Here is an 18,195-nt window from a genome sequence, read left to right as displayed (position 1 = left end):
TCTTCTTCGGTGTACATGTTACACTTGCCATTCTCTAATCAGGTGGAATTACAACGGTTTATTAGCAGTCCTTGCTGCCAGGCCCGCGATTTCTCATGCTAGTTCTCAAAGAAATCCAAGGGGTTTTCCTCCCCCTTTCCTTGAGTCTATTAAACTCTCCAAGTTTGATTTCTATCATAGGTTTCAACTTTGATCAGCTCCACTCCTAGATGGTTGATGTACTTCCCCAGCAAGCCCCGAAACAAAACCTCCTGTCACATTTCCCTAAAGTGACTCCAACCCCCAAATATTGGCTTATCTACACTGTTCTTTATTTCTTCACAAGCCAACTCATCATTAACATAAAATACCACACCTCCTCCTTTATTTTTATTTCTCTTTTTCCCCGAACTGTGCGTATCTTACCAATGCACCTGCCCTGCTCACGAATACTGGGCCAAGCTTCTGTTTTCCCTAGTACATATGCTATTGGTATTACATCAATTCAGGTCACCAGACTCCAGCTCTCCAGAACTGGGTGCTTTCCTTCTGAATCCTTTAAAGACCAAGAATCCCCTAACCTTATTTGCAAGATTATGAAGGAATTGATTCTATTAGCACTGAAGTTTGTTAGTGCAGGTTCACGGGTGACGAGATCTCCTGACAACCGGGATTTGCCCCATGCAAACACCCCTGGGCTGTGGGCACAGCCGCAGCCATCAGCCACCGCTGAAGGTCCCAGGGGTGGGTTTCACCACGGGGTCCCTCCAGCACCTTCGTTTCATTGGTACAAGGCATGAGGCTTTTCCAAGGACAGCTTTGAGTCCCCATGGGTGGTCACCGGCCTCAGCACAGCCTAAAAATCTCCCACCATCCCCATCAGCAAAGCAGCACTGGGGGGACACAGGGCAGCACAGGCAGCCGGGGGCTTGGGGCGATGCAGCACGTCAGGGCACGACTGCTCCAGCCCCTTTGTCACTGCCGGTGGAATCGCATTTGATAGAAGGAAAAAAAAATGGAGACGAGGCACAAGCAAACATCAAACATATCGATCTTGCAAGTAAATCACCTTCGCTGGCCTCAGCGTGCGGCTGCACAGAGGCGAGAGGAGGGAGCCACCGCTCAAGCTGGGAGCGATAAGGCAGATGAAAGGGCATTTAGAAATCATTTGCTCTCAAGTAAATAAAAGACTGGCAAATTTGGGGCCGGGGTTGAAAATTTTAAGTGGGCTCCCCCTTCCCCTTTCTTGTTTTTTCACCTGAAAAATATCAGAAAGACCAGATCTACGTGCACGTTATGGCTTTTGAGAAAGCTCTCGTGGTCAGGATGAGCACATTACAAGCTCCCACTCAGCACCACTAAAACCTCTTTTCTCCCCAAGAATTAATTAGGTATTAGCATTAAATGGATAACATAAAAAAAATATCCCATAATTTTCAATACTGATTAAAAGTTCACACCCTTCCCAGCTGCTGTAGCTTTCCAAGGGCTTTAGTGTACACGTCCACAGACCTGCAGCCACCCCAGTCTTCCAGATTAATGACACCTCCATTTCCAAAGGAAAAGACACAGAAGAAAAAAAGCAGTTTGCTTTTAAGAACCTTTCAGGTCTTTTGTATCTATCGTAATGAAATTACAAAGGGCACAAGTCGGTTTCTTTCCTCTGCAGGTCACCTCTAAGGCTTGTTTAAATCTGTATCTGCTAAGCCCAAGCCAAAGCACTGTCATGAAAAGTCACATTTCAGCACCGGCTGCTCTGCACTTTTTCTGCAACCAGAAAATGCAGACATGACGTTTTTCCTAAGTGTTCAATATTACAAGACAGAATATAAATATCACAAAACAAGTTAAGCATCTTTCTAACACCAGGGTAAATGATCAAATACACTTGAAAACAGGAACAACAGAGCCAAGGCTTCAGCCATAGAGAAGATAAAGTTATACAATGATCCGGGAGTGAAGTCATTATGAAAAATGAGGGTTGGAAAAGGCTGACACAAACCTAAAATACAGCAGTAATAAATACTTCATCTGACTAGCAATCTGTTTAAACTTAGCAATGACAGAAAGCTGCCTTCCGCTCCAGCGAGAGCGCCCTGACGGAGACAGAGGCTGACACCTAGTGTCTAGCAGACCCAACGAGCAACCAGAGAGAAAGTGTCCAACCACCAGCACAAGGACGATGAGATGAGCACGGCCGTGATGACAGATCACCCCGGGTGGGCAGGAGATGCCTGCGAGCACAGAGAGCCTCCCCAGACACAACCGCAGGACCACAGGGAAAAGAGGTGAAGCACACACGGACGTAAACGAGCACACAGGTGTGCAAGGGAGAGGCTGCGCTGCAAGGACAAAAGCCACATTTCTGTCTGCGAAGGAAACGCACAGCTCCCCGCATGGCCACGGGTTTGTAAGCGGGTTTGTCAGAGCTGGCGGTGGTCGGCATCATCTCTGTGCTCGCTACTCTGACGCCTGGCCAGGCTACACCCTCTTCAGAAGGACAAGTCAGCTGGAAGCCTTTTATCTCAGTGGTGCATTAATGGACGACTGCCAGGCTGCACAGCAGCCCCCGTTATTTGTGAGCTGGGTACCAGCCTGTACTGTTTTCCTCTCCCTTTCACAGTCAGTTGTGTGGCTAGGGGAGGAAGATGCTAAATTTAACAGGAGAACATAAACAGCAGTCCCTGCTTTGTAGAAGGGACCAAACCCCAAAATGGACTGGAGAGCAGGACTGCTCAACCTCTGCTCAGTGGTGGAGCTCTTACCTGGCAGTAGCTGGTGGTCGGTTCATCGTCAGAAGTGGAGTTCTTCTCTTCTTCCATGCTGTGCCCTGGACTCTCTGCCTCCCTCCTCTTTGAAGGGAGGAGCCAGGTGACGCTCTCAGACTCCTTCTGCCCATCTGGGTCTCCATCTTCTGTATCATCAGCAACCCCGTTCTCCCTGCTTATCTGCTCTCCTTTCACAAGCTCGTTTGTGCTCAAGGAAGAACTGGGCACAACTGGGTTACCAAACTCCTTCTTATGCAATAGCTGCCTCTGAGCCTGCTTCAGGCTCTTCTGGTAAACCTCCAGCTGACACAAGATGACTTTGGTGTACTGGTTGGGGTCCACCCCTTTGGGGCAGAAGGGGATGCCCCAGTAATAGTGCACTGTGTCCCTCGCCTCCTCTGGCTTGTGCTTGTCCTCCGTCGCATTCAGCATGCAAAGCTCAGGGGTGCTTTTGGGCACCTGGTTCTGCTCTGCTTGCTTTGTGGAAACACAGGCTTTGTGCCCAGGCTGCGAGGGGTGTTCGGTACCTGCTCCTTCACCACTCCTCTTGGGGCTGCCACGCCATTCCGTGGTCCAGCTCTTCCAGAGCGCGGCTGAGCTCCCGGCACTGGATTCTCTCGCAGAATGGCCGGTGCAGGGCAGGGGCTGCTCTTTTGGTTCCTGGCCTGTTGCTTCGGAAGAGCTGGAGGGGCTTGCGAACAGTCTCCGAGGTGTCAGTCGCCAGGAGCCTGAAGTCTCCCTGCCAAAGGTGGGACTCAAAGAGATGAGGTCCTCTCCCAGGGTGCTGGGTAACGTGTTACTAGAATCACTTTTTGCTGGTGAGGAAGGCTTTTCACTTGACCTTGTCAGAGGCTGGCCCTTCCCCGGAGACACGATTATGCTGGATACTAGTGAGCTTTCAACGATTTCCTGGCTCAACCTCTTCAACACTACCAGAGGGCTCCGGGCGACATCCGTCTGTCCGTTCCCATCAGCTCTGGCACTCTGTGAGTGGGAGCTGCACTTGGAGGGAGGGGTGTCAGGGCAAACCGCCAGACTCCCCAGCATGTCAGAGCCTTCTCTCTCGGTGGGCTGCCTTCGGCCTCGCACGCCCAGCACTTCTGCAGACAACTGAGGGGTCGCATCAGAGGACTCGGAGGGCTGACAGCTCTGAAAAACAAAAGGTTGATTCTCCGAGAGGTGTGTTCTCCATCAGCAGAGCGTACCGAGGGCTCCTCCAGCACGCTGGCAGCTGTCACCTGGACTGCAGACCTCCCCCCCGATCAGAACTGTGTGCCCCAAAAGAGGGGACAGCTGAGGTTAGATTCGTACGCCTCACTCACTAGGAATGGTACAAAACAACTACTCTGCAAACGCTGTTGTTCCAGCTCATACTGGAAATAGAGAGACACCCTGTAAAACCTTCTTCTGTGCAGTTTGGCAAAGCAAGCACAGAAAGCAACGTTGCTGAAGAACCCTAGTAAGCCTCTTCACAGAAGCACACTTACACTAAGGCTCTCAGCAATGGCCTTCCTCAAGAGCTCCTCCTCTTCCTCTTCCTGACAGTTCACTTGTCTGGCTTCTTGCTCACTCATTCTCAGGGCCAGTGCAAACTGTTCCTCTTCAGTCATGTCTGCAGCAGAAGAAAAAGAAAAACGTCAACTCACAGCTGCAAGTGTATGTGAACACCCAATATATATCCAACATGGAGCACAAGTGTGATGAGGAGTAGTTGAGGGAACTGGGGCTGTTCAGCCTGGAGAACAGGAGCTGAGGGGAGAACTTCTCACTGTCTGCAACTGCCTGAAAGGAGGCTGGAGAATGGAGGGGGTTGGTCTCTTCTCCTGAGTAGCAAGGGATAGGACAAAGGGAAACGGCCTCAAGTTGCACCAGGGGAGGTTTAGATTGGATATTAGGAAAAAAATGTTCCAGGAAAGGGCTGTGGGGCATTGGAACAGGCTGCCCAGGGCAGTGCTGGAGTCACCATCCCTGCAGGGGTTTAAAAGGTGTTTAGACGAGGTTCTTGGGGACATGGTTTAGTGCTGGAGTGAGGTTATGGTTGGACTCGATGATCCTGAGGGTCTCTTTCAGCTGAAATGATTCTATGTGGGGAGAGATGTCCAAGGGTCTCACCTCCCCAGGAGGAATTTAGAGCAACACATCCAAACCCCGGCTTTCCTGAAGAGGCGTCACCAAAACCAGAGGAGGCAACGCTGAATTTAAAAAGTCACCCAAGCCAGGAACTTCAGTTTGGGTTTCGACAGCAATCTAAACCCCAACTCCCTGGGTATGCAACAACGGGATGTCTCTGTTGCCCTCATTAAACAACATACTCTACAGCAGCAGAGTGCGTGTTCATGGAGAGAGGAAAAGGAGAGATTTACAAAGCATGTTCATTTTTATATCGGGCAGGCTCAGCAGCAAGGCAGCATAAAGAACACATCTTTAATACGCGGTTTTACTAGCCAAATAGCACATCTTGCCTTCTGACACGCAGGTACCGGCAATGCCACAGGACACCTACCCAGGAGCAAAAGAGCTCCGTGGTTTTCACCCCGATTCGCAGGTGGAAAGCTCTGTGGAGGATAATGTTACTTGCTGGGTGGTATTATGGAGGATCTTTCACATGCACACATCCCCCTTCTGCTCACATCACCACCCTGCTGCATCACCAAGTCAGTCATGCATGGGAAGCAGGTTTCCTACAGTTGTAACTGCTATTTCAGCAGAAAATTTCTTCCTGAAATATTCCTCACTCGGAGCAAACTAAAAGCCAAGACTGGCTCTTTAGAAACAAAGCACTTTGTTATTTTAGAAAACATTAATTTACTTAGACCCAACCCAATACTTTGACTATTCTTCAAATATACAGCGCCTGCAGAATGGAAGGCGGCTCGGAAAACAACTCAACAGCACTCTCAGGAGCTGGAAAAAACCCATCATCTCACTCGAAACAAATTGACAGATTTCCTTCAAAACCCGCTGCCCCCTCCAGGCAGAATCCTGCACGCGCCATCTCATGCATGAACCAAGAGGTTCGCTCTCTGATGGGCCAGAAGAGCTTTAAGAGACGCGATTTGAACAAGAAGGCCGCCCAAGCACGAAACATGCCTGCGCTGCAGCCGCTTCCAGACAGACCTTTCCCTCCATAAAGACGTGTTCAGAAGTCGCAGGCTCCCATTTTCTAACCTGTTCTCATCCTACTGGCTGCCACCAAAACACAGCAGCGCAGCATCCCCCAAAGGGGCCTGGGATGGCTTCAGTCTTAGCACGGGCTGTGCATCGCGGCAGGAATGCAAGAGGAGCATCCGCACCAGGAGCACCCGCACCAGGAGCATCCACATCAGGGAGCATCCACACCAGGGAGCATCCACACCAGGAGCGCCCGCACCAGGGAGCATCCGCACCAGGGAGCATCCGCACCAGGAGCACCCGGTCCGCACCGGGAGCACCCGCACCAGGAGCACCCGACCCGCACCGGGAGCACCCGACCCGCACCGGGAGCACCCGACCCGCACCGGGAGCATCCGCACTGCAGAGCACCCGGTCCGCACTGGGAGCATCCGCACCAGGAGCGCCCGCACCACGGAGCACTCGCACCGCGGAGCGCCCGCATTGCGGAGCATCCGCACCGAGGAGCACCCGCACCAGGAGCACCCGCACCAGGAGCACCCGCACCGAGGAGCACCCGCACCGAGGAGCATCCGCACCGAGGAGCACCTGCACCAGGAGCACCCGCACCGCGGAGCACCCGCACCGCGGAGCAGCCCGGCTGTGCCCTTCCCCAGCTCCCGGCAGGATTTCCCCCCACCAGCAAGATTTGAAGCACTTTTGTTCCATTCTGATCACCAGACGAGGATTCCTTTACATGTCCTACTAAATAAGCACTTAGCTTTAGGTTGGGTTTTGGTCTTTTGTTAGTTTTTTGTTAGTTTTGTTTGTTTGTTTGTTGTTTTGGTTTGGTTTTGTTGGGTTTTTATTGTTTTGCTTTGTTTTGGGTTTTTTTTTTTGTAATTTATTTAAAAATGAAGAAAGGGGTTGGAGCGAAGGCAGGCTGCAGCGCTCTCGGGGCTCACGGGGATCTTTTGTCCTTGGACAAAGTCACGCTGTGATGTTACAGCCGCGAGGGACCGGGCAGACAAAAACAAACCAAAAAGGCATCCTTTAATGGAGATCACACAACAGCCCAGTGTATGAAGGTAGCTCCCATCCTGAAGAGCAGTAATACACAGCATTTCCACAACACCAAACACCTCCCAAGCATTCAGCAGTGATCTGTTTCCCTGCCCAAACCATCACAGGAATCAGGCCAGATCCTGCAAACTCTGCCATGTGCAGGAAAACCAGCGCACGCGATCAGGGCCCCACAACACCAGACTTTCCACGTGCTCGAGCTAAAACGAGGGTGTGAGCGTTCACCAGTTCAGGCTATCAACAGCCACGAAGCTTAATAAAAAGCAACATTTTTTGGCAAGTTACGACTGCACATTTTGTTTTCTTCTCCCTCCCTGGCACAGCAATTTCCCCTCTGGGAACAGGGAATGTGCCAGACAAATGCTGCCTCTGGCAAAGAAACCAGCGACAAACAAAATGCACTTAGTGCCCGTTCCAGTTGAGTAGGTGCTCCAGAGAGGAGGAAATCTCAAGTTTAAACCCACCTGGCGTTACGGTGGGGAGAGCAAAGAGCAGCTCTGCTCCTGCCTTCCCGGAGACCTGACCCGCTTTAAGCTGAGTGGTATTTTGTGCTCCACATCTGATCATTTCTCAGCACCGTGTGTTTTCCTGAACTTGTTGTTGATTGCATCGGTCATAATTAAGTCAGGGCCTTAGCCCCTGACTGGTATCACAGTATCACAATATGTTTGGGATTGGAAGGGACCTCAGAAGATCATCCAGTCCAATCCCCCTGCTGGAGCAGGAACGCCCAGGTGAGGTCGCACAGGAACATGTCCAGGTGGGTTTGAATGTCTCCAGGGAAGGAGACTCCACACCCCCCCTGGGCAGCCTCTTCCAGTGTCTGTCACCCTCACTGAGAAGAAGTTTCTTCTCAAACTTAAGTGGAACCTCTTGTGTTCCAGCTTGATCCCATTACCCCTTGTCCTATCATTGTTTGCCAACGAGAAGAGCCTGGCTCCGTCCTCGTGACACTCACCCTTTATATATTTATAAACATTAATAAGGTCACCCCTCAGTCTCCTCTTCTCCAAACTAAAGAGCCCCAGCTCTTTATTCCTTTCCTCATAAGGGAGATGCTCCACTCCCTTCAGCATCTTCGTTGCCCTGCGCTGGACCCTCTCCAGCAGTTCCCTGTCCTGCTGGAACTGAGGGGCCCAGAACTGGACACAATATTCCAGGTGTGGTCTCACCAGGGCAGAGTAGAGGGGAAGGAGGGCTTCTCTCCATCTACTGACCACCCCCCTTCTAACCCACCCCAGGTACCATTGGCTTCCTGGCCACAAGGGCCCAGTGCTGGCTCACGGTCATCCTGTTGTCCACCAGGACCCCCAGGTCCCTTTACCCTACACTGCTCTCTAATATGTCATTTCCCAACCTATACCGGAACCTGGGGTTGTTCCTGCCCAGATGCAGGAATCTGCACTTTCCCTTGTTAAATTTCATTTATGTGCAAACACGTCTCGGGGTTCTCCGGGCAGCCCAGGTGAGCTGCGCTCGGTCCAGCAGGAACGACCCCGCGCCGTCCGGACAGACGGACACGGCAACGCTCAGCTGGGAATTCTGCACCTCCCACACCAAAATCCCCCTCCAGCGTCCATCCCAACCCAGCGCGGAGCTCCCCAGGAATGGGGCATCCCAGACGCCCCCAGATGGGAAGGAGGGGTCAGGGAGAAAATGTTTTTAAGACATCAGCCCTAAACAAATTAAACCGTTTCAGAGCCTTTTAAAATGCTAATACAGCAATTTGCTAAGCGATTTATGTCCCGTTTTGACATTTGCAAAGTGAATTAGATGCAAAACCCCACTAGTTGTAGTTCTAACACTTACTAATAAGAGATTTACTCAAAAATAATGGAAATGCGGGATCTCAGTATTTCCACATATCCAAAGCGCAATTACAGTAAAAACATTCAAATGTGCTTTAAAGCGCTGAGTTCCTCTGAAAGAAGAGAGAGAGACTTCTTTAGGTTTTGTATTTCCATTTATCCTGTCAGGATGAAACGTCACAGATATATTTTAGTTATGGCTTTAGGTTAAAATGAATAAAACCCCAACAAAGCAAAAATGGGAGGATACGCTTTATAACCAGAGTCTGCAAATATCTGAAATTTTCCAGTTTTGAGGAGAAAGAATTTGCTTTACCCAGAAGCACCGAATCTTTATAAAAGACCAATTTGCCTTGCAATTCAAAGAATTTATTTAAAGACGCTGCGAAAAAAATAATTACTACTTCAAATCTTAATTTGCCCAAAAGCAAACACCAAAAATCTAATTATAGCTTCCCACAAATGAGAGAACAAACCCAGCATCACAAGGGCTTAAACAAGCGACCGTTCTCCGACTGAGCGGCGCTGGGCACCCCCAGCCTGCGCTTCGAGGACACGGATGTGCACACAAAAAATAAATGCAGCTTTTGCCCCAGGAAGAGAAAAACTATTATGAAGAATTTCAATATCTAGAAACACAGCAAAGCTCTGTTATACAAGAGCTATGGAGCCGGCCCCATCTCCTGCGGATTTTCTGGAGCACAGTGAACACCCTTCGTGCAGCACCAGCTCCCGAAACCCAGCGCACGGTGCACCGAGGACATCCGACTTCAGCAAGTCCCTGTTCTTAGCACCATATGGTTGGGCACATTTTAACGGCATCTCTGGGCGGGGGCAGCTTTTATTTGGTGTTCTGTTTCGTTTGGGAGAAAAAGAAGAAGAATACAAGCTCTTTCCCCATCTCTGACTTTGCTATCTTACTTGTTCGACACAGGACACGCACAGTGGGTTTCGGCTCCCACAACGAGCCAGGCTGTTTCATGCTATGCCCTTAGGCCTCTATTAAAAACAATTTAATTCACACGAGCCCTCTGAGGACTGACAAGCCCAACTGCTGCTGCTGGCGGAGCACTTTTGTGCTCCATTTTGTTCAGCGATTGCTTTGGGTTTTGCAGAAGACAACGTCTCTCCCATTCTAAAACACTCGGAATTTCACGTGCTGGACAGACAGCTGTCCTGCAGAGCTGCCCAGTCGCTGGGACACACGGACAAGCCCGGCCATGCTCAGCGATCCCTTCTGCTCGTCCATCCCCAGCGTTCAGAAATGCTGTTTGCAGAACACAAGCAGGAACATCCCAGCCTGTTCCCTTTAGCATCTCTTTATAGACCTGCTGTCCACGTATACATTTAATTTCTTATTAAAGCTGCTGCTCCTGACCCCTCCACAACCTCCCGTGATAAAAACTTCTAGGAGTGAAGCATTACTTTCCTTTGCCTGTTTTAAACTTATCTGCTGCCATCTCCACCCTGGCTGTAGGCGCTGGTAAACAAGAGCTCAGCGTTCAGCTGAGGCGCTGCCTGCCTGACATGGCCCTTGATCCCACCTTCCTCTCCTAAGGGAGCAGCCCCAGGCTTCCCCATCGCTCCTCAGAAAGCAGCTGCTCCATCCCCTCCACGGCTTGGGTTGCCCTTCTCCAGATATCCCCTAACTCCACGTCCTTGAGATGCACACGGCGCTGCTGCTGTGGGTGCACCAACGCTTTATATAACAGCAAAATGACGTAAACGTAATTTCTTGTTCTTAACACCCTTCCTTATGATGCCCAACATTCCTGGCTCCGGCGGCTGCCCCCGCGCTACGAGCCGATGATTTCAGGGAACTGTCAGCTGCGACTCAGATCTTTCCTGAGCTGCGACTGCCGGGTCAGAGCGTCACAACGATTCAGGGAAAGACAGCAGCAGAGGGGCTGGAGCAGAAAAGCAGTTTGTGACTGACAGCGCTTTCAGATCAGCTTCAACCGACTTTGAAACCCGGTGAGGTACCGACACCCTCGCACACTTATTTTGGAAGCGCGCTAGTCTGCGCACGCGGTGCCTGGGAAGCAAACAAGTGATGGTCTGCCTGTTCAGAAAGGCTGATTTTACCCCTGAGAAGGGTTTTTTCCAAGAGCCGTGCATCCCCAGCCACATCACAGGGAAAATAAGGGAAAAGGGAAAATAATCTCTCACACAGACAGCAGAAGCTGCTCACCACCAGTCTCCTTCCCAGCCCCACACCCGGGACCTACGTGCAATTTTCCTTTTAGCAGTGAACTTGGTTCTATCCAGCTGCTGTTTTGTTCTCTTCTTTTGCAATCCACTCTCTTCCTTTGACTCCTGCTGTAATGGAAGAAAAATACAGTGAGTGCATACACTATGTAAGAAATACCACCAGCCCCCTTCCCCCACTACTCAGACACAAACAGTGGTTCAAAACCCAGCCTCTATTTGTGTGAAATTTGAATTTCAAACATAATTCAAACACATTTTGTAACTATTAAAAGCTGTGTGATAAGCATAACGAGCAAAAAGAGTTACAGACTGACATAAACAGAGAAGTAGGAGAGACAATAGACTTCATGCCAGTCACCACCATGCTCTGCACCTGCTGCCCATGATTTTGCAGAGAATTTGTTTGGCCTTGCTGAAGCATCGGTATTTGTAAGCATCCAAACCAGAAAAACAAACCCTTTTCATAGCTGAAGGTTGCACATCTGTAAACCAGGACTGTTTCCTGCCACGCCGCTTCTAGCACCCAGACAATTTCAGGTGACCAAAACCAGAATCCTGCCCCTTTTTGGGGGCCCACGCTAATGTATCCCAAGGGCGGGAGAGCCAGCTGCATTTACTGCTGGTGCTATTCTCTCATATTGTCACAAGTGTTTTATTTTTGATGCTTGAATACTTCAGAAATTTGTCATCTCCGAGGCCTCCCGGAATAACAGCCACACAAACAACCTAAGCGCTCGCTGCTTTAAGCACACCGCCTGCAACAAGAATGGTCTCAGGCTTAATTGGCACACATTTATGCAAGCTGCTGTCCTAACGGCTTAAGCGAGGGCGCACACATTACCGAAGGCTGGCACTGGACCCCTTCCAAATTGTCTTTCTAAGTCGGGTGGGATTAGAATCAAGCTCGGTGTTTCAGGCCGAGCCCCACGCCGGCCGGGACGGGGCTCCCCACGGCTCCTCCGCAGCCGCTGTTGGTTCTGCTGTCCCCGATCCTCGTGGCAACCGCCCCACAGCACCCCCTGTGCCAGGAAGGGCTTTGAGGTGGGGTATGTGGCTTGGGCTGCTTTAATGCAAAAATGCTTTAATACCGCTTATTTTCAAGAGTAATCAATTCCTGCCGTCCCTTGCCCGTGTTTCTGAGCCCGCGTTATCCCTTGGACTGTAGCTCTATGCTGAGTTTTGTTCGAGGCATCTCCAGCTTCAGTGTTATCTGTAGATTTTATTAATGTCTATACACCACTTGCTCCCTCTTAGAGATCATTAATGAGGATGTTAAAACACGCACAGACCTAATATTGATCCTCTTGGCCTCAGCTTTACATCTCCCCCAAATGAGCCCTCTCCTCTGTTCATCACCAGCTTTTGCTGACAGTCTTTTAGCAGGATTTCAATCCAGGAATGTTACTATCTAGACCCAATTGAATTATTTATCCAACTAAGATTTTGCAAGATGTACGATTAAGTGGTTTCCTGAAACCCTAATACATTGACGCTTTTACATGCCCTAATATCTGCACCATTCCTCACTTCCACCGATTTAAGAACCAGCTCACACGGCAGCAATCACGCTTGGCAAGTCCACACACACACTCATGCTACCACCTGAGGGTTTTTCCTTTGACTGACTCCTTCCCTTCCCCACCCAGCCTGGTTTTGGTACCTCGTTTCTAAGATCTGCCGCTGTGTCTCCAAAAGGCTCCTTCACAGCCAGACCCTCTCTTGCTAGGAGACAGATGACAGGCTCTCGCTCAGCAGGTGAAATCCCCTCTCTTCACAGGCCCTGGCACGTCGCCCTTTTCCGCAGTTTTCCGTAAGCCACAGGTTCTAATGCTCTGAACCGCCCTGCCTTGCTCCATGGGACACCGTGGGCAGCTCACGCCTAAGGGAGCGGGGACCGGTCTGTGGGGTCACCCCAGGATTACACACCAGAGGAGGTTAAGCAACAGCTCTCCCCAAAGCCCTGTCTAAGTTCTAAACCTACTCCAGTTTAAGACAGGGGCAATTTAATCCTAGCAGGCTCTGTAAATCCCCGGCTCTTCTCTCTAGGCATCAATCTTCCCCTCATCACTCTCGCACTTGCCGGAAGGTCAGCCCTGACACGCTCATCTGCAGCTCTGTTCCAGGGCACGGCTGTGATTTATGAGCACACCAAACTTTCCACGGCTGCCAGTGCCTGCACGGTGCGGAGACACATTGGCGACACGCACCACGGGACAGGATGGGGCTCAAACACCCCGGGGTTCAGCCGGGATCGGTGTGCCCGGTTCCACCGCGCAGCCCAGTATGTGCCTCGGCTTCTCCTGAAAAATCTCGACATTTACAACACTGGCAGGAGCAAAATTATTGCAGGACACGTGTTGTACGAACCTCATACATTTGAGAAAGATGTTTAAATTGCTCGGCAGCGTTCTACTGAACAGCCACGGTACAGCGAACCACTGAAGCAAATCCAATTAATCCTGATGGGCCAAAATATACACACACATCTCAATTCCAAGAATTCTTAAATCTTCTTTATTTTTAAACCCGGAAAATAAAACATACCTTTTAATTAGGATTTATGGCTGTTTGTAGCTCTGCTGGGAGAAAGCCCCGCAGGCCCCAGAGCGCTCTGCATAAACGCAGGCGAGGATGGTGGAAACAGAAGGGCCGAGAAAATTCAGGGAAGACAACAGGGCTTGCTCTTTCTGACCCAACCTTTTAATGCTCATCTGTCTACAAGGATAATAGGAACTCAGGGGGCCACTCAACCAACTGCCTTTCTAATAAGATCACTAGTCCAAAAATAATCTTAATCAATTAAAATATTCCCATACTGCAGCCAATACTCTTAGTTACAAGGTCATCTCCAACACACAACTTCCAAGGGAAAATAATTATTATAGCGGAGGCGAGGTGGGAACTGCGCACCTCTGCTCAGCGCCAGCCTGGAGAGCCTCTCTCCTCCTTTGCCGTCAATTTAAAGCATAATGGCCAGAAGGAATCCAAATTCGCTTCCTGTGTGTCAGGCTCTGCAGTTTAATTTATGATGCTCTCTTATGAGCAATTTCACTGTCAGCATTGTACACAGATCAAGAAAAAAGACAGGTTTCCGAAGTTCCCTACACGTTTAGTGGAAGGCAGCCACTATTCTTCCTTGGTTTTTTAACCTGTTTGGTATCACCAGACAGCAGGAAATCAAATTCTTGTTTTAAAAATGCTTTTGCACATACTTAAGAGAACCTGACTCTGCCAGCAGAAACAGCTACAGCTCCACTCGCTTCTAAAAGCCCGTAAATGGAAGGCAGTAGCCAGCCTCCCACAGCCCCGCTCCCTCCAATCCACAGCATAAACCACAGAAATCAGCTTCTGCTGGCTCAGGGAAGGAAAAGCTACAGAAGGACGTCTCCACAGCTAACAGTGCAGACTGCAAAGTCTAAAGGTCCGGGTAATTTTACTGCTCAGTAGCAGTTGGGACCATCTAACAATAGGGCACAGCCAAACACCACACGTCCTGCATGGGAAATAGGCAGATGAAAACCAGACTAATTTATTTTTAAAAGCTAATTAGAAGTTGGAAGTGCCACGTTTGGCTCCAGCCAAGGCTGCTGCTGAAATTAATATCACACTCTACTTTATTAGTCTTCGACTTCAGTTCAGAATCTGTTTCAGCTCTGCTCTGTCTTTCAGCTCATTAGAACAAACCTGCTGGAAGTGGAGACTTGAACAAGGAGACACGATGGGGCTCGCGCCAGACGTGTAGCTCCCAACTCACGGGAAGGAGGCCCCTGGAGAGAAAAGGGCTTTTACCGGGCTGCGAGGAGCCTGGATTCACACCAACCTGATTTCCGAGGAGCGAAGGCAGCAGAGCCGCCTGGGGAGCAGCCTCGCACGCGTTCTCCTCGGGGACTAGAGGCACCGGGTCCCTCGGCACCGCAGCAGAGCCCGCGGGGACAGCGGGTGCCGCAGGAACGCTCCCGGGTGGCTCTGCTTTGCTCGGACGGTCAGCGGTGCAGGGTGGGCGCTGCCATCCTGGCTGTGACGCTTCCAGTGCCACCATCTCCACGGTAAGATGTCACTCAGGCCGTGCCTGGTGCCAAAACAAAGCGCCCACTGCCACGGTTGATGGAGAACAGGACAGGGTGGTGGGCGGGTATTCCAACTGATGCCCGAACACGCCTCCCTCTTTCTACCAAAACCAGCATCTGACCTGGAACATCAACAGGCGCTGCCATTTACTGCGAGTGGCTCCAAGCGCAGGAATATTCAAGCAAAGGGATGTTCCACATGGAAGGGAAGACAGGTCCTGGATGCCACACAGGAACAGATGGCACTGTCACCCTGGAGCCTTGTCCCGGTCTCCAAGGGCTGCCGGAGCTGATGAGTCTGGCAGAAAGAGTCTGTGAGACTTCAGCCAAACTCTATGAGCGGAGGCAGGTACCCTGGGACCACCCAAAGGATCCACCCAGGAAAAACTGAGCCTTCCAAAAGGTCTCAGAGTGGATCAGCAGCGTTTTGGGATCAACTGCAGGTCAGTCAGATGGGCAGAATAATTGCTGGGCTGTGCTCCGTGTCCATGCTGGGCCAGCACTCCTGCTGGGTGACTGTCAGCCCTCAGACACGGCTTCAGAAAACCTCGGGGGGTCAAAGAGTCTTTATCAACAGCCTAATTCAAACAGGAGGCTTATGAGACAGACCAGAAGCTGCTGTGCTTGGAGAGAGCTTTCTTGGGCACTACTTGAAATGTTGTGTATTTGTGGATGATCACCCACTTCTGGTGAGGGCAACCAGTTCCCTGCAGAATTTCAACAGTGGGGGGAGAGAGGAACCATTTTGCTTGTTTGTCCTGTCTGTGTTTCAGAGACACGGTCTGCACAAAGCAGGACATCTTCTCTTGCTTCCACAGAGCCAGAGACATCGTTCTTATTCTGTCTGATCCTTCCCAAAAAACCAGAGAAGTGTTTCCTGAATCCAGGATTATATATAGCAGAGATCAGAGAGCCTCACGTCCAGAAAACTTCCTTCTGATGCAGCTCTGCAGATGCCACAGCACAGAAAGCAAAGAAAAGAAAACTTGGCAAAATAACATGGATGAGCTTGATAATCCAGCACGACTGAAAAATTCCTGGGAGAGGCAGCCTGCCAAAGATCATCAAAAGTGAGAAGCTGGAGGCTTTCCAGGTGCAGCTGCTACAAGATCTGCTGGTCTGGAAGCAGAACTGGGGACTTGTTCTATAGATACCTGCCAAGAGACTGCCAAGGAAGAAAGCCATCGAATCAATGATGCCCAAATTGTCCTTGTAGCTTTTGATTCATAAGGAACCATGTCCTAACAGATGCAAGATTAATTGAGAATGTATTGTTCTCTAAAATTGCTATTGATCTGAGCTTCCCACACCTCTTCTTGAACACATAATGAGGTCTTACTAGAGCAAGAACAACAGTTACAAGGTTTGAAATTGAAATTCAACTTGATGTACACTGAAGAGCTGAGACAGTTACAGAAACCAGACAGTTATTTTTTTTTGAGATCCCAAGTAAATCACATTTTTGGGTTTGATTTTGCAGAAAACAACACGACAAGAGACTGTGGCACTGGATCTGGAAGCTGATGACTCACAGAAAGAGACTGAACTGAATAAATCCACTCATTCAACTGACTGAACTGTTGTCACTTAAACAGAACCTAATTGGCTCTTTAACGGCCTCTCTGAGCATATCCTTTTCTGTAATATGACCGATTATGCCATCAGAATTTATTGTTTATAGACAAACTTACAGAACAGTCAGGGAGCCTAACCTTTTTATAGATGTGTTTTAAGAGACGTTTGTTTCCTCTTTTTCAGATACGTGCACATTGAGATGAATAATTGCAGACAATAACAGGTCCTGATCTTTTATGCACTGCAGCAATTCTTACAGCCGCTGATTTCTTTTTTCCTTATAGGTTTCACAATAAAGGCCAGTGATGCAGCAGACATCTGAAGTTAACTTAGCATATTGCAGATCTAAGGGTTTAACCCCGCTGAACTATTACTGCCATATGTTCCGTTCCTTTCAGGGAATTTCCCAATGGGAAAGAACTCAGACAATGTGAAGAAAAAACATCCAATATCATTTGCCCTACAGCTTCCTACTGTTTATTTCTAGTGCTTTTCCCCTCCTCACATGATAATCACCTTATTGTAGAGAAGCACGCTGCAGATGTGGGAGCGAAAGGGACTTGATTTAAGATCTACAGCTTGAGAGTGAACTGAAATGCTTTTGAAAATGGTGGAATTACAAAAAGCAGCTTAGGAGCCCCAATCACCAGCCAGACAGAGCAAAGTCTCAACAGCCATACATCAAAAATTGATTCTAATAATTTCCTCTCGTGTACCTCGCCAAGTTGAGGACAGATTCTCCGGGCTCTGGGTTTCCCCCAGGGACTCATCCCAAAGCCAGCGTAACACACACAGACATTTCAACCTCTTAGGATAAAGCTGATGTTTGTAAGACGATGCAAGGGATCACTGATCTGAGCCTTCATGTCTTAGCCAGGCAAACCCGCACCGCGGTTCACCTTTACACCCTATGGAAGTGGGTGAAAAACTCAGGTTTCTGTAATTCAGGATCAGTTTACCAGACACCAGCTGCGTCTGAGCTACTCGCGAGCCTGTGTTCTGAATCATTTCCTTATCTATTTGCGCATAATACAGAATCATGTTTCTATGGTTTAGCTGGAAATCAATCAAACAAAAATTATGAAAAAAAAGATTTGTAAAGGGATTGAGGAAAGGTTACTTCTAAATTACGTTTCAAATTCAGTTCTGAGAGGATTTGGTTATCAAATCCCAGACTCATAACTCACCCTCACGAAGCACACCATTCATTTCCTAATCAAATAGGATTTGATTCACCTCATTTATAAGAAAGGGAACGGCACGATACCCTCTGCGCACAGCCCGGGATGCTCAGGCACCATCCTGCAACAGCACAGCGCAGCCCAGGCCTGACCACTGACCTCTCCATCGCTGTCAGATATGACGATAAACGCATCCACAAAGCTGCGCTTCTTCTTGCCATTGGCTGCGTGCCTCTTCTCTTCCTCCTCTTCCTGATCCCGAGAGTCCAGGCCCTCTGAGGGTTTCTTCTTCCTCGGCATCCTTCACGCTGAAACAGAGGGGAAGATTAAAAGCCATTTGTTTCCTTCTGATTTAGATTTCTCCTAACAGCCATCCTTTTTTTTTCCTTCTTTCTATTTTTAGGCAAAACACCGCAGGCATTAGAACCTTATT

The 18,195-nt window shown here is 49.5% G+C and overlaps 1 protein-coding gene across 6 annotated transcripts in view; it reads right to left on the bottom strand.

Annotated features, from left to right (window-relative positions):
• Nucleotides 1-18,195, bottom strand: part of UIMC1 (ubiquitin interaction motif containing 1) — a 41,062-nt gene that overhangs the window by 18,856 nt on the left and 4,011 nt on the right. For 3 of the 6 annotated variants that reach the window (XM_080353207.1, XM_080353205.1, XM_080353209.1), the window contains exons 2-5: nucleotides 17,922-18,070; nucleotides 10,957-11,047; nucleotides 4,235-4,359; nucleotides 2,745-3,896 (exon numbers count right to left, since the gene is read on the bottom strand). In XM_080353207.1, the coding sequence (XP_080209333.1) occupies nucleotides 2,745-3,896; nucleotides 4,235-4,359; nucleotides 10,957-11,047; nucleotides 17,922-18,062 (1,509 nt within the window). In that variant the 5' untranslated portion in view covers nucleotides 18,063-18,070. Of the gene's footprint in view, nucleotides 1-2,744; nucleotides 3,897-4,234; nucleotides 4,360-10,956; nucleotides 11,048-11,780; nucleotides 11,900-17,921; nucleotides 18,071-18,195 lie in introns of those variants that run through there. The other 3 variants (XM_080353210.1, XM_080353206.1, XM_080353208.1) reach the window with 2 other exon arrangements.

Source organism: Nesoenas mayeri (assembly GCF_963082525.1).
Source record: "Nesoenas mayeri genome assembly, chromosome: 14".
In the NCBI taxonomy this organism is placed as follows: Eukaryota; Metazoa; Chordata; class Aves; order Columbiformes; family Columbidae; genus Nesoenas; species Nesoenas mayeri.
This window is presented reverse-complemented; position numbering and strand designations above follow the sequence as displayed.